Source organism: Phocoena phocoena, chromosome 3 (assembly GCF_963924675.1).
Source record: "Phocoena phocoena chromosome 3, mPhoPho1.1, whole genome shotgun sequence".
NCBI lineage: Eukaryota > Metazoa > Chordata > Mammalia > Artiodactyla > Phocoenidae > Phocoena > Phocoena phocoena.
Window position 1 is genome coordinate 29,000,130 of NC_089221.1, and position 19,397 is coordinate 29,019,526.

The window sequence follows — 19,397 nt, forward strand, 5'->3', positions numbered from 1 at the left end:
ACATACACACGGGGTGGGGGTAATGCACGAGGCAACACTTATTGCACATATGTTTTGAATTACATTTCATTAAAAGATTAAAGGGAATACAAGCTGCAGGGTATTTCCAATTACACTAAGCCAGCCACAGAGAAAAGGGCCTCTGAAAGGAGATATTTCAGGCCCAAGAGGCTCCTTAGGCTGCTCACGTTTAGACTTGGGGGCCTCCACGCAAGACTCACCACAGAGGTGTGCAGGCGTATTCCACTTTGCTCGCCACTTTGAGTTCCTGAGATCTGTTTGCCTGACACCCCTTTGGGTCCCAGAAGGGATGGCAGCTTTGTGTACCAAGTCCTGTCACTGGGAAGTGAGCCAGCTGTTTCTACTAGTAAATATTTTCTTCACTGGGGAAGGATACAGCCGTCCCTGGATTTCCAGGAGGGTCTCATTGTAACTGTGACGAACTCCTTGCCCAGAGATCACCCTGTTTACTCTGCACTGCAATTTTAGCTCCCAATATGTCTTCTGGGAGATCATGGGTCCATGGATTTCCTAAGGAAAACACCTCATCTTCCTTTTCTTGTAGGGCTTGTTATTTTCTTGCACAAGAATCAAGTTCGAAAAGCTAATGTACCACGGTTGTCAAAGATTACATGATAATACTCTTAGGTTACAAAAGTAATGATTACAAAAAATGGCACAAGGTTGATAGATAAGCATCTAAAATTAACTAGCACTTAGGAAACACTTATACGTGACCTTGGGCTACAGCCTAAACTTACGACAGGCAATGAGAGCATTGCTGGATTGTGTTGCCGAGGTGGTGGCTGAGCTTATGTGCATGAGGGAGCTCGGCAGGGACATTAAGAGGAAGACGTGGACGCGTATGTTTGATTCCCTTCCTCCAGTAGCAGGAGTCTTATCGGTGTCCGTTCAGGGAAGCGTGGCAATTAACCCAGAGTCAGTGTTCCTGTGGCCTGGAGAGTGAGGACACCCAGGTGCGCTTTGCTAGGAGAGAAGAAAACGTTTACCCTTCCTTGTGGTAAGTCAGCGTGTAATTGGTAGGTAATCCTCCGTCTGCCCCAGGCTTCCACCAGCAGGTGAATGTTTCCTTTTCGGGAGAACGACATTTAAAGATCTCAGGTTTTCCAGGAGGTGACTGTCCTAGAAAAAGCCAGAAGCCACTGGCGTCAATATTAAGGTCTGTTCAACTCTCTGACCATTCTGCTGGTGACAGAAGCAGACTGATGGGGCCAAGGCCAGTGATGAGGTCTCGGCGAGAGTAGGCCTAGGGGTGGCGGGCTCAGAAGTGCCAAGGTGTCAACATCCAGCAACACTCCTCTGGGGGCTGCGCCGAAGTGGGCAGGACTCAGAGAGCTTTGCGGTGGGGGGTGTGTGTGCGTGTGTGTGCGCGCGAGCGCGTACTGTGAGATGGAGATACTACACTACTGGAGATACTACACTACTACACCATGTAGTTTCAACAACGGTGAGCATCAAGAGTGCTAGGGATACATATGGACTGAGAAAGGCTGTGGCCCTTCTATAATCCCATGGAGTCTACGGAGCGGAAACACACCCACAGCCCCATAGAAAGAATTCTTCCCCAGGCACAAGCATCCTGTAGTCATTTGCTAATCCAGTGCTCTCTGGGCCCCTCCCCTCTGGCTCACTAACCACCATCTTTCTGCCATTCCCACACGATGAACCCAGCTCTCTTCTCTTGTTCTTTCACTGTATCACCGAGGCTCCCCCTTGAGCTGCTTCCTCCCCATCTTCTCTGTCCCTTCCTTTTCCCCTTCACTCTTCCTTGATTCCATTCTTCTTCTTCTTTTTTTTTTTTTTTTTTTTTTTGCGGTACGCGGGCCTCTCATGGTTGCGGCCTCTACCGTTGCGGAGCACAGGCTCCGGACGCGCAGGCTCAGCGGCCATGGCTCACGGGCCCAGCCGCTCCGCGGCATGTGGGATCTTCCCGGACTGGGGCACGAACCTGTGTCCCCTGCATCGGCAGGCGGACTCTCAACCACTGCGCCACCGGGGAAGCCCTCCATTCAGCTTTGACCTCCGATTCAGCATCACAGTCTGGCTCCCCATCCTCCCTGCCTCCATTTCCTAATTTGGGTTTTTGGTCCCTTTTCCCTTATATTTCTCCCTCTCCCCCTGGGTCTTTATGGGTAGGAGGCATGGCAGCTCCTACAGGTGGCTGCTCTTGCGGTTACTAGCTACCATCATTATCTAGGAGCTGTACTTAGTCCCAGCTGGAAGCTAGCAGGGCTGAAAGAGCTGATGTGGAAAACCCAATGCCAAGTGGATGAAGGTTTTGAGTTCCCTAATCCCCAAAGCTCTTGGTGAGCTGGCTCCCTCTTCTACTCCTTGTCTGTCAGGTCCAAAGAGGGAAACAGTGGCCCTGATGCTGCTGGGCTGGGGGCCCCATCCACAGCGAGCCACGTAACCCCAGTTGGTGTTTAGTTCAGGAAATCAGGAGCAGAGAGAAGAGCTTCCAGGTGGTGGTCCCTCAGGCTCTGGGGCTTCTCTGTTTTCTGCCACACTTGCCCTTCAGCCCTCACGCTGGCTCCCGGGTAGAACTGCTAGCAGGTCAGAAAGAGCAAGTTTGGAGGAGAACACAGGTGGGAAGACAGGGCACTAGGCAAAACCGCTGGAAAGAAGAACTGAATGGAATGGGACGATGCGGTGCACAGGCTGGGGCCGAAGTCACCAGGCTGCGTGTCAGCCGGAGCCCAGCCACCTCCCAGCCCCCCGAAAACGGTCCACGCCAGACAGCCTGGGGCCAGCTCTGCCAATGTTTGTAATGTTGCTGTCCTCTAGGGCACATTTCTTCAGGGTAATTTCACAGGATGAAGCGATCTTTTGTTTGTTTGTTGTTGTGGCTATAGGGAGGAGTATGTGAGGTAGAAAGGAAAGTTTACTTTTAAAAAAGCACAAAACTTATGGCTCAATAATGGGCATATTTAGAAACCAATTAAGGCCACTGTTGATTATTTGAATACTTAAAATTTCCTTATGGATTATACTGATCTCTGCGGTCCTTTTTCTCTGAAAGCTTCTCTTTCTCACATTTCACTGGTTATTAATAGTACCTGGAGGAAGCTCAAGAGAGGAGGGTAAAGTTGTGAAATTATAATTAGTTAAATGTTTCTTTCACCCACTTTAGAGGAGATGATTACAATGAATGGACTGTCTCACTATCCCTGTAAAATGCACACCACACACAGGCACACACACACACACACACGCTCAAATAGAGCCCATATCAGAAGCACACCCACATACCACAGAGGAGTAATATACACAGGTGCATACTTGTAGAAGTATACACCGGTACACACACAGGTACATACACAGAAATATACACCCACAAATGTGTACATAGACAGGTATACCCAGAGAAGCATTTGCAATCAGGCACATATAGGGAAGTTAAGATATACACAGGTATACAAAAGTATACACACCCAGAAATACGCAGTGGTAGATACACTGAAATGTACACACACAGGCTCACACACTCTAGTCTAGTTGTGAATTTCATTTCCCCATAACAGAGTTGGCTCTATACCCATTTCCCACCACGTAACAGCAATCCCCTTATAACTCTTTTCAGGTTTTCAAAGATTTTTGTCACAAACCTTTTCATTTGACGTGGAAGAAACATCACTATTCTCACTTTGAAAATGTATAAATCCAGAGAGGTTAGGTAATTGGCTCAAGGTTGCACAGCTAGTAAGGGACAGAACCTGAACTGAAACTCTGGTCTGTTGTTGGTAGAACTCTTTCCCTGCACTCCCAGAATGAGGATGGAAGTCAGAGCATAGTGACAGGATTTTGCACTAATTGCATTCATTCTTTTGCATTCGTTTTAATCCCCAAAATATTGTAAATAATTTAATAGCAGCAAATGACATGGACATTTTCATTTCTCGTAACTGCATTGCAAGAGGACTGTGATGGATTCTCCCCTCCTCTCATATAAACACCCCAGGGAATGAAAGAGAACAGGACTATCTCTTACTTACCATTCAGAAGGTTGGTGTTGAGAAACAGTAGCAAAATGAAAACCACTGTGGATGCCACATTTTCCTTCATGTTGGCTCCCTTCTCTTTCCACAGGAAATGGATCAGAGGTTCACTGAAAGAGAAGGCACAGGCAACTTTTTTGAAACGACAGTCGGTTAGACACATGCACCCTCTGGGTGTTTGCAACTGATTCTTGCTCCTTGCTGAACGTGAATAACAAAACAGGAGGAAAGGAATGTAGGAAAATGTGACAAGGATGGCTTGGCTCAGAAGCGTCGCTGCACACATGCTGGGAAAAATGCCACCACCAGAGGTCATCAGATGACAACGTTCAAGGGCAGCCCAGCCACAGCTGGCTCTTTGCACACACCCCAAGGAAAAATTGTTCTCTTTGCACCCTACAGTCACCTAACGATAGATCACCTGTTTTACGTGACATAGATTGTAGTCCCTACAAAAGAATTGTTCTGGGAGGGCTTTGATCCTCCAGCCAAAATTAAGCCTGGCTGAAAAAGTCAGTGCATTCAGTTTAACTCCAACCTGGCCTCACGGATGCCACCAAGTAACGGGGGGCTTCGCCTGAAGGTTCAGGTTGAGAAGACTCTGGAAGCCTTCTGGTCTATGGGCATGGCTGTGAACGATGCAGTGAACTCTAGTGAACCTCCACATGGTTCCTTTCTCCCCTTTGGAAAAACCCCATAAACAAGAAATGACAAATCCCAGTAATAATTCAAGTCCCTTGGGTTTGAAGAATTAAGCAAATTTTGAACCTGCAGGGGTTGAGAGTTTTGAGAAATTTATTATTATATTATTATTTTTACCCTTGGAACAACTTTTAAAGCCTCTAAATGTTCTTCTAAGAAAAAAGGATTTTTAAAGACATTTGGAAAAGGCTCATTAGTCTTTTTGGACTCCACACAACTCTCAGAAAACAATAGATTTGATGAAGTAAGTATAAATTCTTGGAAACCCATGGCTTACATTTTCCCTTTAAAATTTATGGTTTTTTTTTTAAATCAGGGGAAGGGCATCCAGGGGCAAGGCTGCCCGTCTAGGGATGTTGGAAATGACTGAGTGCTGTTTGATGAGCCCTGAAAAGACCAGCCTTCCTTTGTCCATTCCTCCCGGTCAGAGGGTGGAGCACCATCTGCCAGCCTCACACCACCTAACAGACAACTTCTTGAAGCCTTCCACCTGCTGCTACTCCCTCTGCGATGTACTCAGAAATAGAAATCTTAGTGACAGTAGAGGTTCGGTGCGCACGGGCGCCATCAAGTGACTCTCTCATAACTGGAGCTCCTGGGTCAGTAACAACTCCTGTGAAGTAGCCAGTATCCCGTTCTTTGGGAACCTTCTAGTTGCTTTTTCAGGATTCTTTTTGAATATCCTCCCAGGTTACACGTTCTAAGCCACCTGCTCTATCTAACCCCTCAGGGTCATCTAATTAAATCAAGATGCTAAAGGCTTATAATGGGTTTCAAGTCATTCCCCCTATGTATGGAACACTTACCATGGGCCAGGCATTGTGCTGAATGTCTTAAAAAATTTTTTTCGGCTGTGCTACGCAGCATGTGGGATCTTAGTTCCCTGACCAGGGATCGAACCCGCACCCCCTGCATTGGAAGGGCAGAGTCTTAACCACTGGACCGCCAGGAAAGTCCCTGCGCTGAGTGTCTTAATCATCCAGGTTGCACTGAGCCCTCACAATACCCCTGTGCGTAACGTGGGCTATTACAATCCCCGCTTTTTTAAATTTAATTTTTATTTTATATGGGAGTAGGTTCATTTACAATGCTGTTTCAGGTGTACAACAAAGTGGTTCAGTTATACGTATACATATATCCACTCTTTTTCAGATTCTTTTCCCGTATAGGTTGTTACAGAATATTGGACAGAGTTCCCTGTGCTATACAGTAGGTTCTTGTTGATTATCAATTTTGTACATAGTAGTATGTATATGTTTATCCCAGCCTCCTAATTTACCCCTCCCCCCAACCTTTCCCCTTTGGTAACCATAAGTTTGTTTTCTAAGTCTATGAGTCTGTTTCCTTTTTGTAAATAAGTTCATTTGTATCATTTTTAAAGATTCCACATGTAAGTGATATCATCTGATATTTGTCTTTCTCCATTACCACCCCTTTTAACAGAAGAGGAAATGGAAGTGTAGAAAGGCGTAGTAAATTGTCAGTCACGTGCCATTGGGAGAGAGGAATCTGGCAAATCTGAGAGCGTCTGACGAACCATCCTCATTTGTGGACAGTGTGTGATGAACGTGCAATTATTCCCCATTCTATGGGAGAGACGGTGGAGACCACAGTGACTGAGTCAAGGTGAACAGCACCCCAGCCTCGAACGGGTGTGGAGTCAACAGAGCCAAGACTCAACAAGCTCAACCGCCATACTTGTGCCTGAGGATCTCAAACACTGCTGTTCTCCCTAATCCAGCTTCACTGGATCCATCTAGACCTGAAAGAGTTTTTTTGTCCTAAAGATCTGATCTCAGCCTGGCTTGGGGATGGGAATTTTACCCACTGGCTGAAGAAGTTCCATAATATCCTTTTATTGAAACTTCCCTTCTCTTTTTGCATCAAAATACTTGAGATCAACTGCTATAAATCACACCTTTTGGGCGAGGTCACGTGCTAACTAGACAGCTCTTCCAAATCAGGGCTCCACGTGTTTTGAAAAAGAAATGCCTGGATGGGGAGCAGGGTGGAGCAGGCAGGAGCAGATACTTTCATCACTTATGCTTCCTGGTATGCTGGTCCAGCCTCAAAGAAACTCTCCTAAATAAAGTTTTCCAATAAAAATGCTTTCAGGAAGCATTTTATAAACTAAAAAGAAGTAAGCTCCTCTGGGATTTCCTAAGGTATCCTGGAATCTGTTGACTAGCCACGGGTAGTTTCTGACGCCTTGAAACCCCCATGTTAGGGAATTGGACACACTCCTAGTGGTCTCATTACTGTGTTTCAATATATAATGATTCCCAACTCATCCTGCAACTGACTCTCCAGCAGGGTAAACACAGTGGGGTAAGTAAACCTTCAGAGAGAAAGATAACCTCAACTGCCCACTTTACTGTGCTGACTGTTAACCTGACCATTTGTTGTGGTCTCTCCCCACACTAGGCATACCTCCTGCTGTCCACTGATCATTTTTATGGCTGGTGGACATGAGGCTGGGGATAAATTTGGTTTTTGTCTCAGACTAAAAATAGAGTTACAGTATGATCCAGCAATCCCACCCTTGGGCATATATCCGGAAAGGACAACAATTCTAATTTGAAAAGATACATGCACCCCAATGTTCACAGTAGCACTATTTACAATAGCCAAGACATAGAAACAATCTAAATGTCCATCAACGGATGAATGGATAAAGAAGATGTGGTGTATATATACAATGGAATATTACTCAGTCATAAAAAAGAATGAAACAATGCCATTTGCAGCAATGTGGATTACCTAGAGATTATCATACTAAGTAAAATAAGTCAGACAAAGACAAATATAATATGATATAACTTACATGTGGAATCTAAAAATGTTGATACAAATTAACTTATTTACAAAACAGAAACAGGCTCACAGACATGGAAAACAGACTTATGGTTACCAAAGGGGAAGGTCGGGGGGAGGGTTAAATTAGGAGGTTGGGATTAACAGATACCACTATACATAAACAACAAGATCCTACTGTATAGCACAGGGAACTATATTCAATACCTTGTAATAACCTATAATGGAAAAGAATCCAAAAATGAATATTTGGGTCAGATACTATATTCAGATCTGAAGTCTGACTCACTTTGCTGTTTGCTGTATACCAGAAACTAACACAACATTGTAAACCAACTATACTTCAATAGAAAAAGTGTAAATAACTAAAAAAAAATTTTGTTTTTGTCTGAGTCAACTCCCCCATTGCAGCAGGATCTTGGTCAAGATTATTCACTCTAAGTGGGGCTGGAACATCTGAAGAGTGTCCACAGACCTCTTTTAGTGATGGTTATAGTGGTAAATGGCTCCAAATATTTGGAGTCCAACTAGGAAGAAGTTAGCCCTATACTCCCACCAGAGGACAGTTATCTTGGTTTCACTCCTCTGCTCCCCTAGTGTGACTGTGGTTTAAAAATGCAAAAATTAAAACTGAAAAGCAGGTCTGTAGCAAGTCAGCAGCCTCCACGCCTTGCCCATGACAAACTGTCTTAGCTTCCTCGCTTCTGAATCCTCAGAGACCCTCCCATCTTTATGCTCCTCAGTAATCTTACTCAAATATGCCTTCTCACGGTGCTATGTCCCACTCTGGTATGACCCCACAAACCCTCTTCTTCCTCACCTTGCCCTGCATTAATGCTCATCCGGTTCAGATTCTCTGTCCAAACGCTTCCCTTAATCACTCTTTTCCATTAAGCCAAGTCTCATCAACACAGGCCAAGAGTTGAGAAAGCAGGGGCAGGACAAGAGTGGAGACGCAGACGTAGAGAATGGACTTGAGGACACGGGGAGGGGGAAGGGTAAGCTGGGACGAAGTGAGAGAGTGGCATGGACATGTATACACCACCAAATGTGAAATAGATAGCTAGTGGGAAGCAGCTGCATAGCACGGGGAGATCAGCTCCGTGCTTTGTGACCACCTAGAGGGGTGGGATAGGGAGGGTGGGAGGGACACGCAAGGAGGAGATATGGAGATATATGTATACGTATAGCTGATTCACTTTGTTATACAGCAGAAACTAACACATCATTGTAAAGCAATTATATGCCAATAAAGATGTTAAAAAAATATAACAGACCTGAGCTTTCACCCTTTACCCCCTGGTAGATTTTATCTGCATATGCTGGCTCACCCAGACCCTGAGCCAATCCCAAATGCCAGAAATCTCAGCCCTACCATTTTGTGGGACTTGCTCCCAAGACCTGGTGTCAGGTGGTCTTGAAGTGAACGCAATTCTCACCTTGTCTTGCCTCATCAGCTACTGTTGCCCCAATGCTCTACTCAGACTTTGACTCAGTTTCCCTGACTCTAGAAATGAACCTAGCATGCTGGGCAGGGATTCTGAAGACCTACCTAGCTCTTGGAAGCCCAACTCCCATGGATAAGCAGGGCCCCATCCAAGATTTGAATTTCTTTAAAGAATGTCACACATGGGAAATGCACAAATCATAAGTGTTCTGCTCAATGAATTATCACAAAGTGAATATGTCTATGTTACCATCAGGTCAAGAAATAGAACACTAATAGCATCCCAGAAATCTCCCTGGTGCCTCCTCCCAATCTCTACCCACCCTTCCCAAGAGGAACCACTCTTCTGACTTAACACTGCAGATTAATTTTGCTTACTTTTGGACTTTATAGAAATAGAATCATACAATATGCATTTTTTTGAGTGGGTGTGTCTGGCTTCTTTCATTTCACATTGTTGTATGATTCAATCTTGTTGTTACATGGACTCATGCAAAATTCATTTTCACTTCACCTCATTCATCTTCATTCATATTACATTGAATGAAAGACCATAATTTATTTCCTCATTCTACTCTTGATGGACATTTGAGGGTTCCAGTTTTTGGTAAACTTTGGATTTTGCTAAGATCGATCAAGACTCCGATGGCAGGGGAGCCCTGCACACCTCATACCCACTTTGCGCTCCTCCCCAATTTTCAGTTCTCTACCATCAATGGTTAGGACACCACCTGCCATACCTCCTGACTATAAATGCAAATTAAGTTCCAAATGCCTGTCTGGTCCTAAAAATGCAAACAATCTCATTTCTTGCAAACAAATTTGAAATGCATTCACCCATTGTTTGAAATGTTGGGGATTGTGTTACCTGCTCCCTTTGGGGTCTGCTGGGTTGGTGTCCTCTGCCCTCTGGGTCTCCTTACCTGTTGCTCCACCTGTTAGATGGCCTGAGGCTAAAAAAGCAGGGCCAGAACCCCACAGGTACCTTTTGACTTCCAGGAATCTGGCATGTCTTTCCAATATAGAATGCTAATATTTAGTTTGGAAAGCAGAGGACATAATCTGCTAAGGGTGGGGAGAGCAGCAGGAAGGATTAGCTATTTCACACCAGGCTCAAGATTAAGGCCGTTTTACAAGCTCTGCCCCAAATCAATGGTCAATGACTGTGGAGAGAATAAGTGAATCACTGAAGTTTTAAAGTTGAAAAAGCAGAACAAGAATCTAAGATAGGGGATGCTAATCTGCATGCAGAAGAGCTGGTCCTGTGCTAGTATTGTCAAACACTGGACTTGGAGCCAGTTTAGCGTTCTGTCTTTGACAGGGGAATCTGAAGATGTTTTCAGGATAACATGGCAGCCAATCCTGAATGCAGACATTGAATGCTGCGGATACAGTGCTAGGAGAACCCTGGCCTGAGGGTGGGGAGGTGAAAGTCCTAGCTCTTCCTGCGTTGCATGAAAACATGTGCCCACAGCACTGAAGTGTTTATCTGTCCATAGCCCAGAAATCATAGTTACACATTTGTTTGTGAAATTTCACAGCAGGACGTTTGCTCATATGTCATCCATTATTATTTTTCTTTTCTTTTCTTTTTTTTTTATCACTGCAGTGATCAAGTTTACATTTTATTGCTTCTCAAACAGGTTGCCTTCTCATTCCCTGTCCTGAGATATCCTTTGGTGGGAAACATCTGGCACTTTCCATAAGGGAATCACTTCTATGTAAAATGACCATCCCAGTCGAACCCAGCAGTTTAGTCAGAACATCATGGCTGTGTGGATGTTACTAGAAACAGTAGAGAGACAGTTAGAAAGTGTCCACCTCTGATTCCAGACACCCCCTCCCTCCTCTCGTGTGAATCCCAGCACTTCTCGAACTTCTTGAAGACTCTCTGTCCGTGAAAATGCATCCAAGCAGAGGAAGTATGCTGTACATGACCACAGCTGTGTGATGTAAGAGGTACGCGATTAGCAGAGATCGGATTTGTCCAAACTGGAGCCAAATCAGCGTTGGTACTGCACCTGGGGACTTACATAGCAAGATCTCCTGGCCGCTAACCTAATCGGGGTAAATCGCTCACGGTGATGTATGTGCCTTTGCACGGGAGTCACTTTAATAAAACAGGACACTGAATGCTTCCCCACGGCTGGAGGCATCGCTTCCACATCCAATTACACCGACTCCTCTAACTGGCCGCAACATCCCAGCAGCATCTTTGCTCTCAGAGAGGCTTATTTTCACTCAGCCTCCTGGGCTTGAAGGCAAGAATAGGAACTGGGTGAGTTTCAATTTTCCCCAGTCAGTGCACACTTCAGACAGATGGTGGAAATTGCCCTTTGGCCTGATTTTCAGAGGAACTAGTTCCTCATAAGACCATAATTAAAAAAATCCACAGGGCTTCCTTGGTGGCACAGTGGTGGAGAGTCCACCTGCCGATGCAGGGGACACGGGTTCGTGCCCTGGTCCGGGAGGATCCCACATGCCGCGGAGCGGCTGGGCCCTTGAGCCATGGCCGCTGGGCCTGTGCGTCCGGAGCCTGTGCTCCACAGCGGGAGAGGCCACAGCAGTGAGAGGCCCGCATACCAGAAAAAAAAAAAAAAAATCCACAAATTGTACATGAAGTTTTGCAGCTTACAAAGCTTTTCCAGACTCCAGTGGTTTTCAGTCCAGGATTCACATTAGAACCATGTAGGGAACTTCTTAAATGAACAAACTCCTATGTCTTGCAAGAGGTTCTGATTGATTCAGAATTGGGTCCACTGGCACATGGACATTTTAACAAAGCCCTCCAGATGATTTCAATGTAAAGTCAGGGCTGGGAACCACTGATGCCGCCTAACACATATAATGTCTCTGCTTGGAGGTTTCCCTCGATGGGAGAGGAAACCGAGGCTCAGAGAGGTAGCTGGCTTTGCCCACCATCACACAGCTCAGCCAGCACAGCAGAAATGGGAATCCAGTCTTTAGACTGGGAGTCCTGCCTCAAATTAACAACAACACCAAAGACAAAATGACAAAACATTTACACGGTGATCTGTAGTGTTTAAAGCACTTTCACATCACGGTCATACTTTATTCTTACGATAATCCTGTGCGGGCAGGAAAGCTATTATTGTTCCTTCTACTACGTCATGGCTCCCGTGTCAAAGATGAGGAAATGGAAGCCCAAGGGGGTAAGCGGTTTAAACCAACAAGCTTATCTTAAAAGCCTCCAGTGTGCTCAGAACTGCGTGGTGATAAAATCAGCAAACCCTCGTGTAGGACACACTACATGCCAGGCACTGAGATGTAAGTTCTATGTATACGTCCATTTTACAGATGAGGACACTGGAGCCCAGAGAGGCTCCATGAGTTGTCTGAGGTCACACAGCTAGTGAGCAGTGTATGGAGGGAGAAGAACTCTGCAGCTGGGCTCCATGATCTGGGTTGTTAACCGCCATGCTTTGCACTTCTGATGGCTACAAAGGAGTAGTGGCCCCTACCTTCAAGAAGCTCCAACGCACAGAACCCAGCCCAGCCATGGCTTGGTGGACAGGTCAGAGGACCTTGGGACCACGGGTTCTGAGCCAACTAAGGCATCCCTCTTTCTGATAAAGGGCTCTCTCAGCACACTCTCCCTTCCCAAAGTCGGCTCTGATACAGGGTGCTGCGGGGATCTAGGTATGGTCCTTCAATAGCAGTGGATGTTCCTCGGGCACTGCTTCTAGAGTCTGTTCTGGGCACCACTGCCCATCCCAGATACAACGGGTCAACATTTTTGGAGGGTGGGACCTAGGAAGGGGCATTTTTTTAAATTAAAAAATGTTACTGGAATATAACTGTGCAGCATTAGCTAAAACCTCTATCAAGTCACATAACAATCATTTCCGTGATGGGAACAATTAAGATCCAGTCGCCTAGAAACTTTGAAGTTTATAATACATTGTTGTCTGTAATGACTACGCTCTGCATGAGATCTCCAGGGCTTATTTATCTACTGATTGCAAGCTGGTACTGGAAGGGGCGTTTTTAACAAGCACTTAGGTGATTCTTAAGGAGCCCTGATTATAGCATAAAGGACTAGGCAAGGCAGCTACTGGTTAGGAGGTAGGATTGGATCCGCCTCCATCCTCTGGGTCTGGAAAGGGCATTTTCCTAAAAGGACTGCCCTGAGCTGAGGGTTCCTTGTGAGGAGGGCTACGAGGTCAAGGGCACTCTACCCGGGGGTGTAGGTCTACACCAGGCAGCAACTGTTACATTTTCAAGGAATGTTGTAAGCCAGCGGGCTTCCTGTTGGTAGCTTGAAATCAGCCGTAGTGGGAGTACTTCTATGGTGGGAATTGGCAAATGCTATAAATCAGAATGTTTCTTTCTTCTTTTTTTTTCTCCTGGAAGAGCAGTTGTTAAACTTTGACCAGCATACCCCTCGCTCCACCTCTCTGGGCTCGGCGTCCCACCATGGAAGAGGAGGACTTGGGGGCAGTTGAAACTTTCAGGCCAGCTTAATGCAGGCTTGCAGGGAGCCCTTTCTGACTGGGGGAGACCTCGTGAACCCAGGATCCCTTCCCTCCTCCCTTTCCTCTCATCTGCCTCCCTCTCTGTGCTGACTTAACCCGGCCTTCCTCGGGGTCCTGGTCAGACTCCCCCCATTGCTGCCTCTGTTTGTTGAGGCTGCAAGGTTATTATTTTGCTCCTTCCTGTTGACAACTGCATCGGAGGTTAGCGGGACCTCCAATTGCTTAACACGTTAGCTTTCTAGATATGGTGCGCAACACCAAAATCAAACAAACGAACCCCCCGTAACCGTAAGCTAAAAACTCGGCTCACCTTGACCCTTGTAAGTGCACCTCTCACGGTAGCCTGGCGCTTCTGTGATAGAACATTTTCAGGGTGTGTCTATTCACCCAGCCCGGAGAGTGGCCTGACCTGCCTGCCACAGCTTTCCATAGCTGGGGCCACTTGAGCTCCACCTGCAGGCTCTGGGCACAATACCCATGCAGTGAGAGAAGCCCAGGGAAGGCTTGCATCGGGTCCTGTTCTGTTCCTGGTGCTGGAATCTTGCGTGGTCAACTGTTAAGACCCCATTTCTTCCATAACAGGCCCTTCAGGCCCTGGTTCTCTGCTCAGTGCCCAGATCAGTGGCTGACTCCTAGGGCCAGCCTGCATCCCCGTATTCTGTTGGCCCCAGCATCCATGGTGCGTGGCTGGACCGTCTTTCTGAATGCCTGGCAGAATTCCCAGATGCTGCCTCCTTACAGCTCAGCTTGTCGCCTGACCCCTTCCGTCTTGCGCTGTCCCTCTCATTGTCGACTCTCCTGCTCTTCTTGGGAGGAATGATAGGTTTCAAGGTCCTGGCCCCTTCTCATTCTGGTCCGTCTCATTCCTAGAGAGCAGTAAAGCGCCCCTCTGCATTCTTCTTTTTCTAATAAGTTTATTTATTTATTTATTTATGGCTGCATTGGGTCTTCGTTGCTGCACGCGGGCTTTCTCTAGTTGCGGTGAGCGGGGTCTCCTCTTCGTTGCAGTGCGCGGGCTTCTCATTGCGGTGTCTTCTCTTGTTGCGGAGCACGGGCTCTAGATGCGCAGGCTTCAGTAGTTGTGGCTCGCGGGATCGGTAGTTGTGGCTCGCGGGCTCTAGAGCACAGGCTCAGTAGTTGTGGCGCACGGGCTTTGTTGCTCTGCGGCATGTGGGATCTTCCCAGACCAGGGCTCGAACCCATGTCCCCTGCATTGGCAGGCGGATTCTTAACCACTGCGCCACCAGGGGAGTCCCCTGAAGTCCCCCTCTGCATTCTTGATATCAACCAGGTTTAATCTCTGCACACTTCCGAAGGTTTCACACCTTCTCATTTACCCATTTTGCTCAGTATTTCTATTACCTGTCTGTTTTCACATCTGGCTCACCTCCCTGTCAAAATATGCTCAGCCTCATCCAACATGCATGTGCAGGCACACAGACTAATAATAACAGCTCAGATCAGTCCCCTTCCTCCCACCCTGCAGCCCAGAGCAGGTGAACAATTGCTACCATGTGACTCCTGCACATTCCCAGAAAAATCCCTCGGCCATCTAAAGAGATCATGGGTGTGTCCTCTTCCACCTTGGAGGAAATTCATTGGTGAAATTGGAAGCGGCAGCAGCCACGTGATGGAGGAAGAGCACCCGGACTCAACCAGAAGATCAGCTTGAATTTTGCCAGGGGAGGGCGGGCCCGGCCAGGTCTGAGTAATAAGGTAACTTTTTTTTTTTTTTTTCCTGTTTCACCAGGATACTTAAATATGGTTGAATATTCATTCATTCATTTATCAAATATTAATATTTATCTCCTTCACCTTCTTCAGGCCATTGCTTAAATGTCACCTTATCAGCAAGATCTTCGTTGACCACTGTCTTCAAACCCCATCTCCAGCACTGCTCCACATTCTTCATCCCCCACCCCACTTTACTGTTCTTCACAGCTCATATCATCAACTGACCCGTGATATTTTTCCTCATTTGTTTTGTTGATGGTGTGTTTCCCTCCACTAGTCTGTAAGCTCCATTAGAGCAGAGACTGTGCAGGACAGTGCCTAGGCCAGTGGCCTAAATCCCAGTCATCTCAGAATGTTCAGTTTTGTCTATGTTCTGGAAAACACGTCATGTCTTACTGAAACAATGTCTGCCCCTCCCAGAGGAAACTGGTTTCCTTGCTCCCCTAAAATTGTATCATATCAGCAACTAGCTAATCCATGGTGCTGGAATCCTCCCATTTCTCCTCCCTTCAGAGTATTTAAGAAGAGAGATTTTGGAGCCAAATTATCTGAGTTGGAATCCTGTTCTGTCATTTACTAGATGTGTGATCACAGGTAACTTACTTCTCTGTGCCTTAGTTTCCTCATCTGTAAAATGGGAATAATGCACGGATCAACCTCACAGAACTAGGATGAAGATTCAGCAAGTTGTTATTGGTAATGGGCTTAAGATAGTGCCCAGTCTACAGTGAAGACTATATAAATGTTTGTTAAATTTCCTCCATTCTCCCATTGCTGACTGCTTCTCCCTCCTAACTCTCTCCTACCCAAGAACTTTCCACAGTGGAAGAACTAAGAACTAAGGTAGGGTGGCATCCTTTCTATGGGAAATGTTGCCATTAGAATTTCAGTGGAGGCAATAGGGGTGTGAGCAGATTGGATTATAGTCCCCAACTCTTTGCTCCCTCCCAGTCAGAGGATTCCATACCCCCATACATTGTCATTAGACACACTCGTGTAAACAAAGAAGAACAAAGAGTTTGCTCACTCCCCAACTCTACAAAGATGAAGTTGTCAGCCACTGCAGTGCACCCTAAGAGGAACAGAGGATGAAAAATGGGATGAGGCACTTGGTTTTGGAACAACAGCCCCTTGGATAGTTGGATGCACAGATCGGGGAGAATTTTAATGAACCCAGATTCTTGCATCTTCCCACACGTAGAAGAGCAAAAAAATCATTAACTTGAGATATCCATTCTTGGGACCAGCAGTAATCTTTTTTTTTCTCAATTTTTATTGAAATATAGTTGGTTGATTTCCAAAGTTGTGTTAGTTTCAGGTGTACAGAAATGTGATTCAGTTAAATCTATCTATCTATCTTAGATTCTTTTCCATTATAGGTTATTACAAGATATAAGTATAGTTGCCTGTGCTATGGAGTAGGTCTTTGTTGTCGGTTGTCTATGTTATATATGGTAGTGTGTTCACTTCAGCATTAACCTTTTACAAGATGTATACTGAATTGCATGTTTCCTAGCCAAGAATCATATATAAACTCTCTCCTCCTTTACCTCTTCAGAAAGGTTCCCTCTGAGCTACTGAGGGGCTGTCTCCCAGGTTGTAGTCCTCAGTAAGGTCCTTGAATAAAACTTAAACTCACAACTCTTATGCTGTGCGTTTTTCTTTAAGGCTTCCCATGCGCCCTGTGGGTGGAGTACACATCTCATCTCAGTGAATTTGGACTTGGCCACATGAAAAACTCTAGTCAATGGAATGTGAGTGGTTGTGATTGTTTTTGCTGTATCCAAACAGAGCCTTAAATACAATTGCATGGTATTGTATTTATTGGCTGAGGCCTTCCTGCTCTTGTTCTCCATATGTCCTCCGGATGTGCCACATGGTACCTACTCCCTCCATCTGGGTTCCAGAATGAGAAAACAGGTGGAGCCCAGATAAGCTCAGCTGAGTCCAGCCAATCCCAGCAGAGCCACGGCCAACCTGCTGCTGAGCCACAGTCCTTACGTAAAGTGAGCAAAAGGGAAATGTGTTGTCAGCCACTGAGAGAGCACCATTTGTTACCACTGCAGAGCTGACTAATCCAGGGCAAGAGCAGTAGGAGGAGAACATATGTCTCACAAGACTGTTCAGACGAGATTATGTTTTCACAGAGGGATCTCTGTGTGTGTTATATACGTGTCTGTGAATGTGCTGTTCATCCAAACACAAAACAGCTTAAATAATCATCACTCTTACATTGGTAACAACCTGGTCTACTATGTATATTTCCATTTCTAGAAATGTGGTCTTGGGAAGTGAGAAGGGAAGTTAAAAATAAAATTAAAAACAATAAATTGTTGACCAACTGGCATTACCTCTCTGGCTCCCTGGTTATTTGTCTCAAGAGGAAATGAACAGCAGGAGTTCTAGAATCATGGCATTTTGGATATGAAAGGATCCAAAAGACATGGAAGGATTCTGATCCAACCTCTCCCTTTTACAGGTTGGGCAACTAAGGCCTGGAGAGATGAAGTGCTTTGGCCAAGTGCCTGATGGGAGAATCTTTAGAGCACTGAGAGCGGGCTGTGTGCACATCTGAGAAAGTTGCAATATCTAAGAAGAAATTCTCAAGAATGTGTCGAAAGCACTTTTCCTCTCTAATTCCTGCTTTTTTCTACATCTTGGTTAGAATTCTGGGAGACCACAGGAGTAGCAAAAGCTTCCAGTGTCCGTCAGAATTTGGTTCTCCTTTTCCTTCTGGGCAGAGAGTTCAAGTTTGCTTCATGGGCTCTCCTGTAGTTAGAGGCAGGTGAAGGAGTTGGGGCCTCTGAAAGTGGGCAGAAATTATGTACTTTTCGTCTAGTCCTGGTCTGTAAGATATTCACACATTCTCTCTCTCTCTCTCTCTCTGATCCATTACTGCCCAGAGGATGATGAAATGGAAGACTTCAGTCGTACGGGCTTAGTACAGCCCATAGATGGAAGGGTCCTGAGTCCTCTTCTGATGCCCACCGGACTGGGACATGGGTGAGAAACAAATTTTGGTTGTTAAGCTTCTGAGACAGAGAGAGGTTGGGTGTTATAATGACTAGCCTTACCTAGATGACTAATCCAGGGATAATCCAGAGACAATCAGTGCAGCTTAGTTTCCATGGTAACTACCGTATTTAACCAAGTAGAAGAGCTGTAAATAAGAAGGAAGTCCCTGACATCTGGCCCACTGCCACTGTTCCTTCTTGAATACCATCATCCAAGTCTCCGAGTAACCTGTGCCTTGCTTCCTCTGCATTTTCAGCCCCACACACTGTCACATTCATACGTGTCCACAGGTGTTCAGCAACACTTGTTGATGGCTGACTGACTACCTTTATAAAGCCATACACAATATGTTATTTTGATTCACAGATCCATTGAAAGAGCACTTGACTTGAGCTCTACAATACATTCTTCCCATTAAGCAATAGGCCCTCCATATTACTGAGGGCTATGTTCTGAGACCTTATGGATTCTTCCAATAAAGCTGCTTGTGTTCATGGATTCGAACTCTAGGACAGATGCGGGACAAAGCCAACTGAGATGTGGTTGCTGGATAAGTGAGCTTTGAATAGCGATGCACTTGTGTAGCCCAAAGTAAGACAACAGCACTTAGAAAAAGAGAATATAATAGGCTTAACACCTTAAAACGTAAGTGCTATTGTCAATTATAAAAGAATCTCTCTATGGATTTCTTAATAAGTCCACCATCCTATTCGTGTATATTAACAACCAGTAGGCCTAACTCCCAATTGGTTGCTAGGTTTCCTGTGTCAGTGCATTTGCACATGGAAATAGAAAGGCCCACGCAAACGTCTGCGTATTTGGCTACCGTGACATTGGCCTGGCAGAACCCAGTAAACCATCGTTGACTCACTGCTTTACAATAATAGCATCACCTCTTTGTGCAACCTGTAGTTGATGGTGTGTCTTCCAGACAACCCTCTCTGAGATTACCAAGGGAAAAAAAAGATTAGGAAGTCCGTATCTAAAAGCTTAGTCAATTTCTCCTTATCTTTGTAAACATTCTTGTAATATTATCCATAATGATTTTTCATCCTTGGCCTGGCAGACATCTCATACCATGCTTCTCAACTCAGCTTCAGAGACAGAAATTAATTTTAATATTATGACAAGAACAATATAATTTGGAAGGGACGTTTGCTGCTTTGCTGATAC

General features: G+C 45.6%; 1 protein-coding gene across 4 annotated transcripts in view; it reads right to left on the reverse strand.

Annotated features, from left to right (window-relative positions):
• The window catches only part of PRLR (prolactin receptor), a 66,722-nt gene that overhangs the window by 28,951 nt on the left and 18,374 nt on the right, over window positions 1-19,397 (reverse strand). For 2 of the 4 annotated variants that reach the window (XM_065874069.1, XM_065874067.1), the window contains exons 1-2: window positions 4,014-4,083; window positions 1,011-1,143 (exon numbers count right to left, since the gene is read on the reverse strand). In XM_065874069.1, coding sequence (XP_065730141.1) covers window positions 1,011-1,143; window positions 4,014-4,083 — 203 coding nt within the window. Of the gene's footprint in view, window positions 1-1,010; window positions 1,144-4,013; window positions 4,127-19,397 lie in introns of those variants that run through there. The other 2 variants (XM_065874066.1, XM_065874068.1) reach the window with 2 other exon arrangements.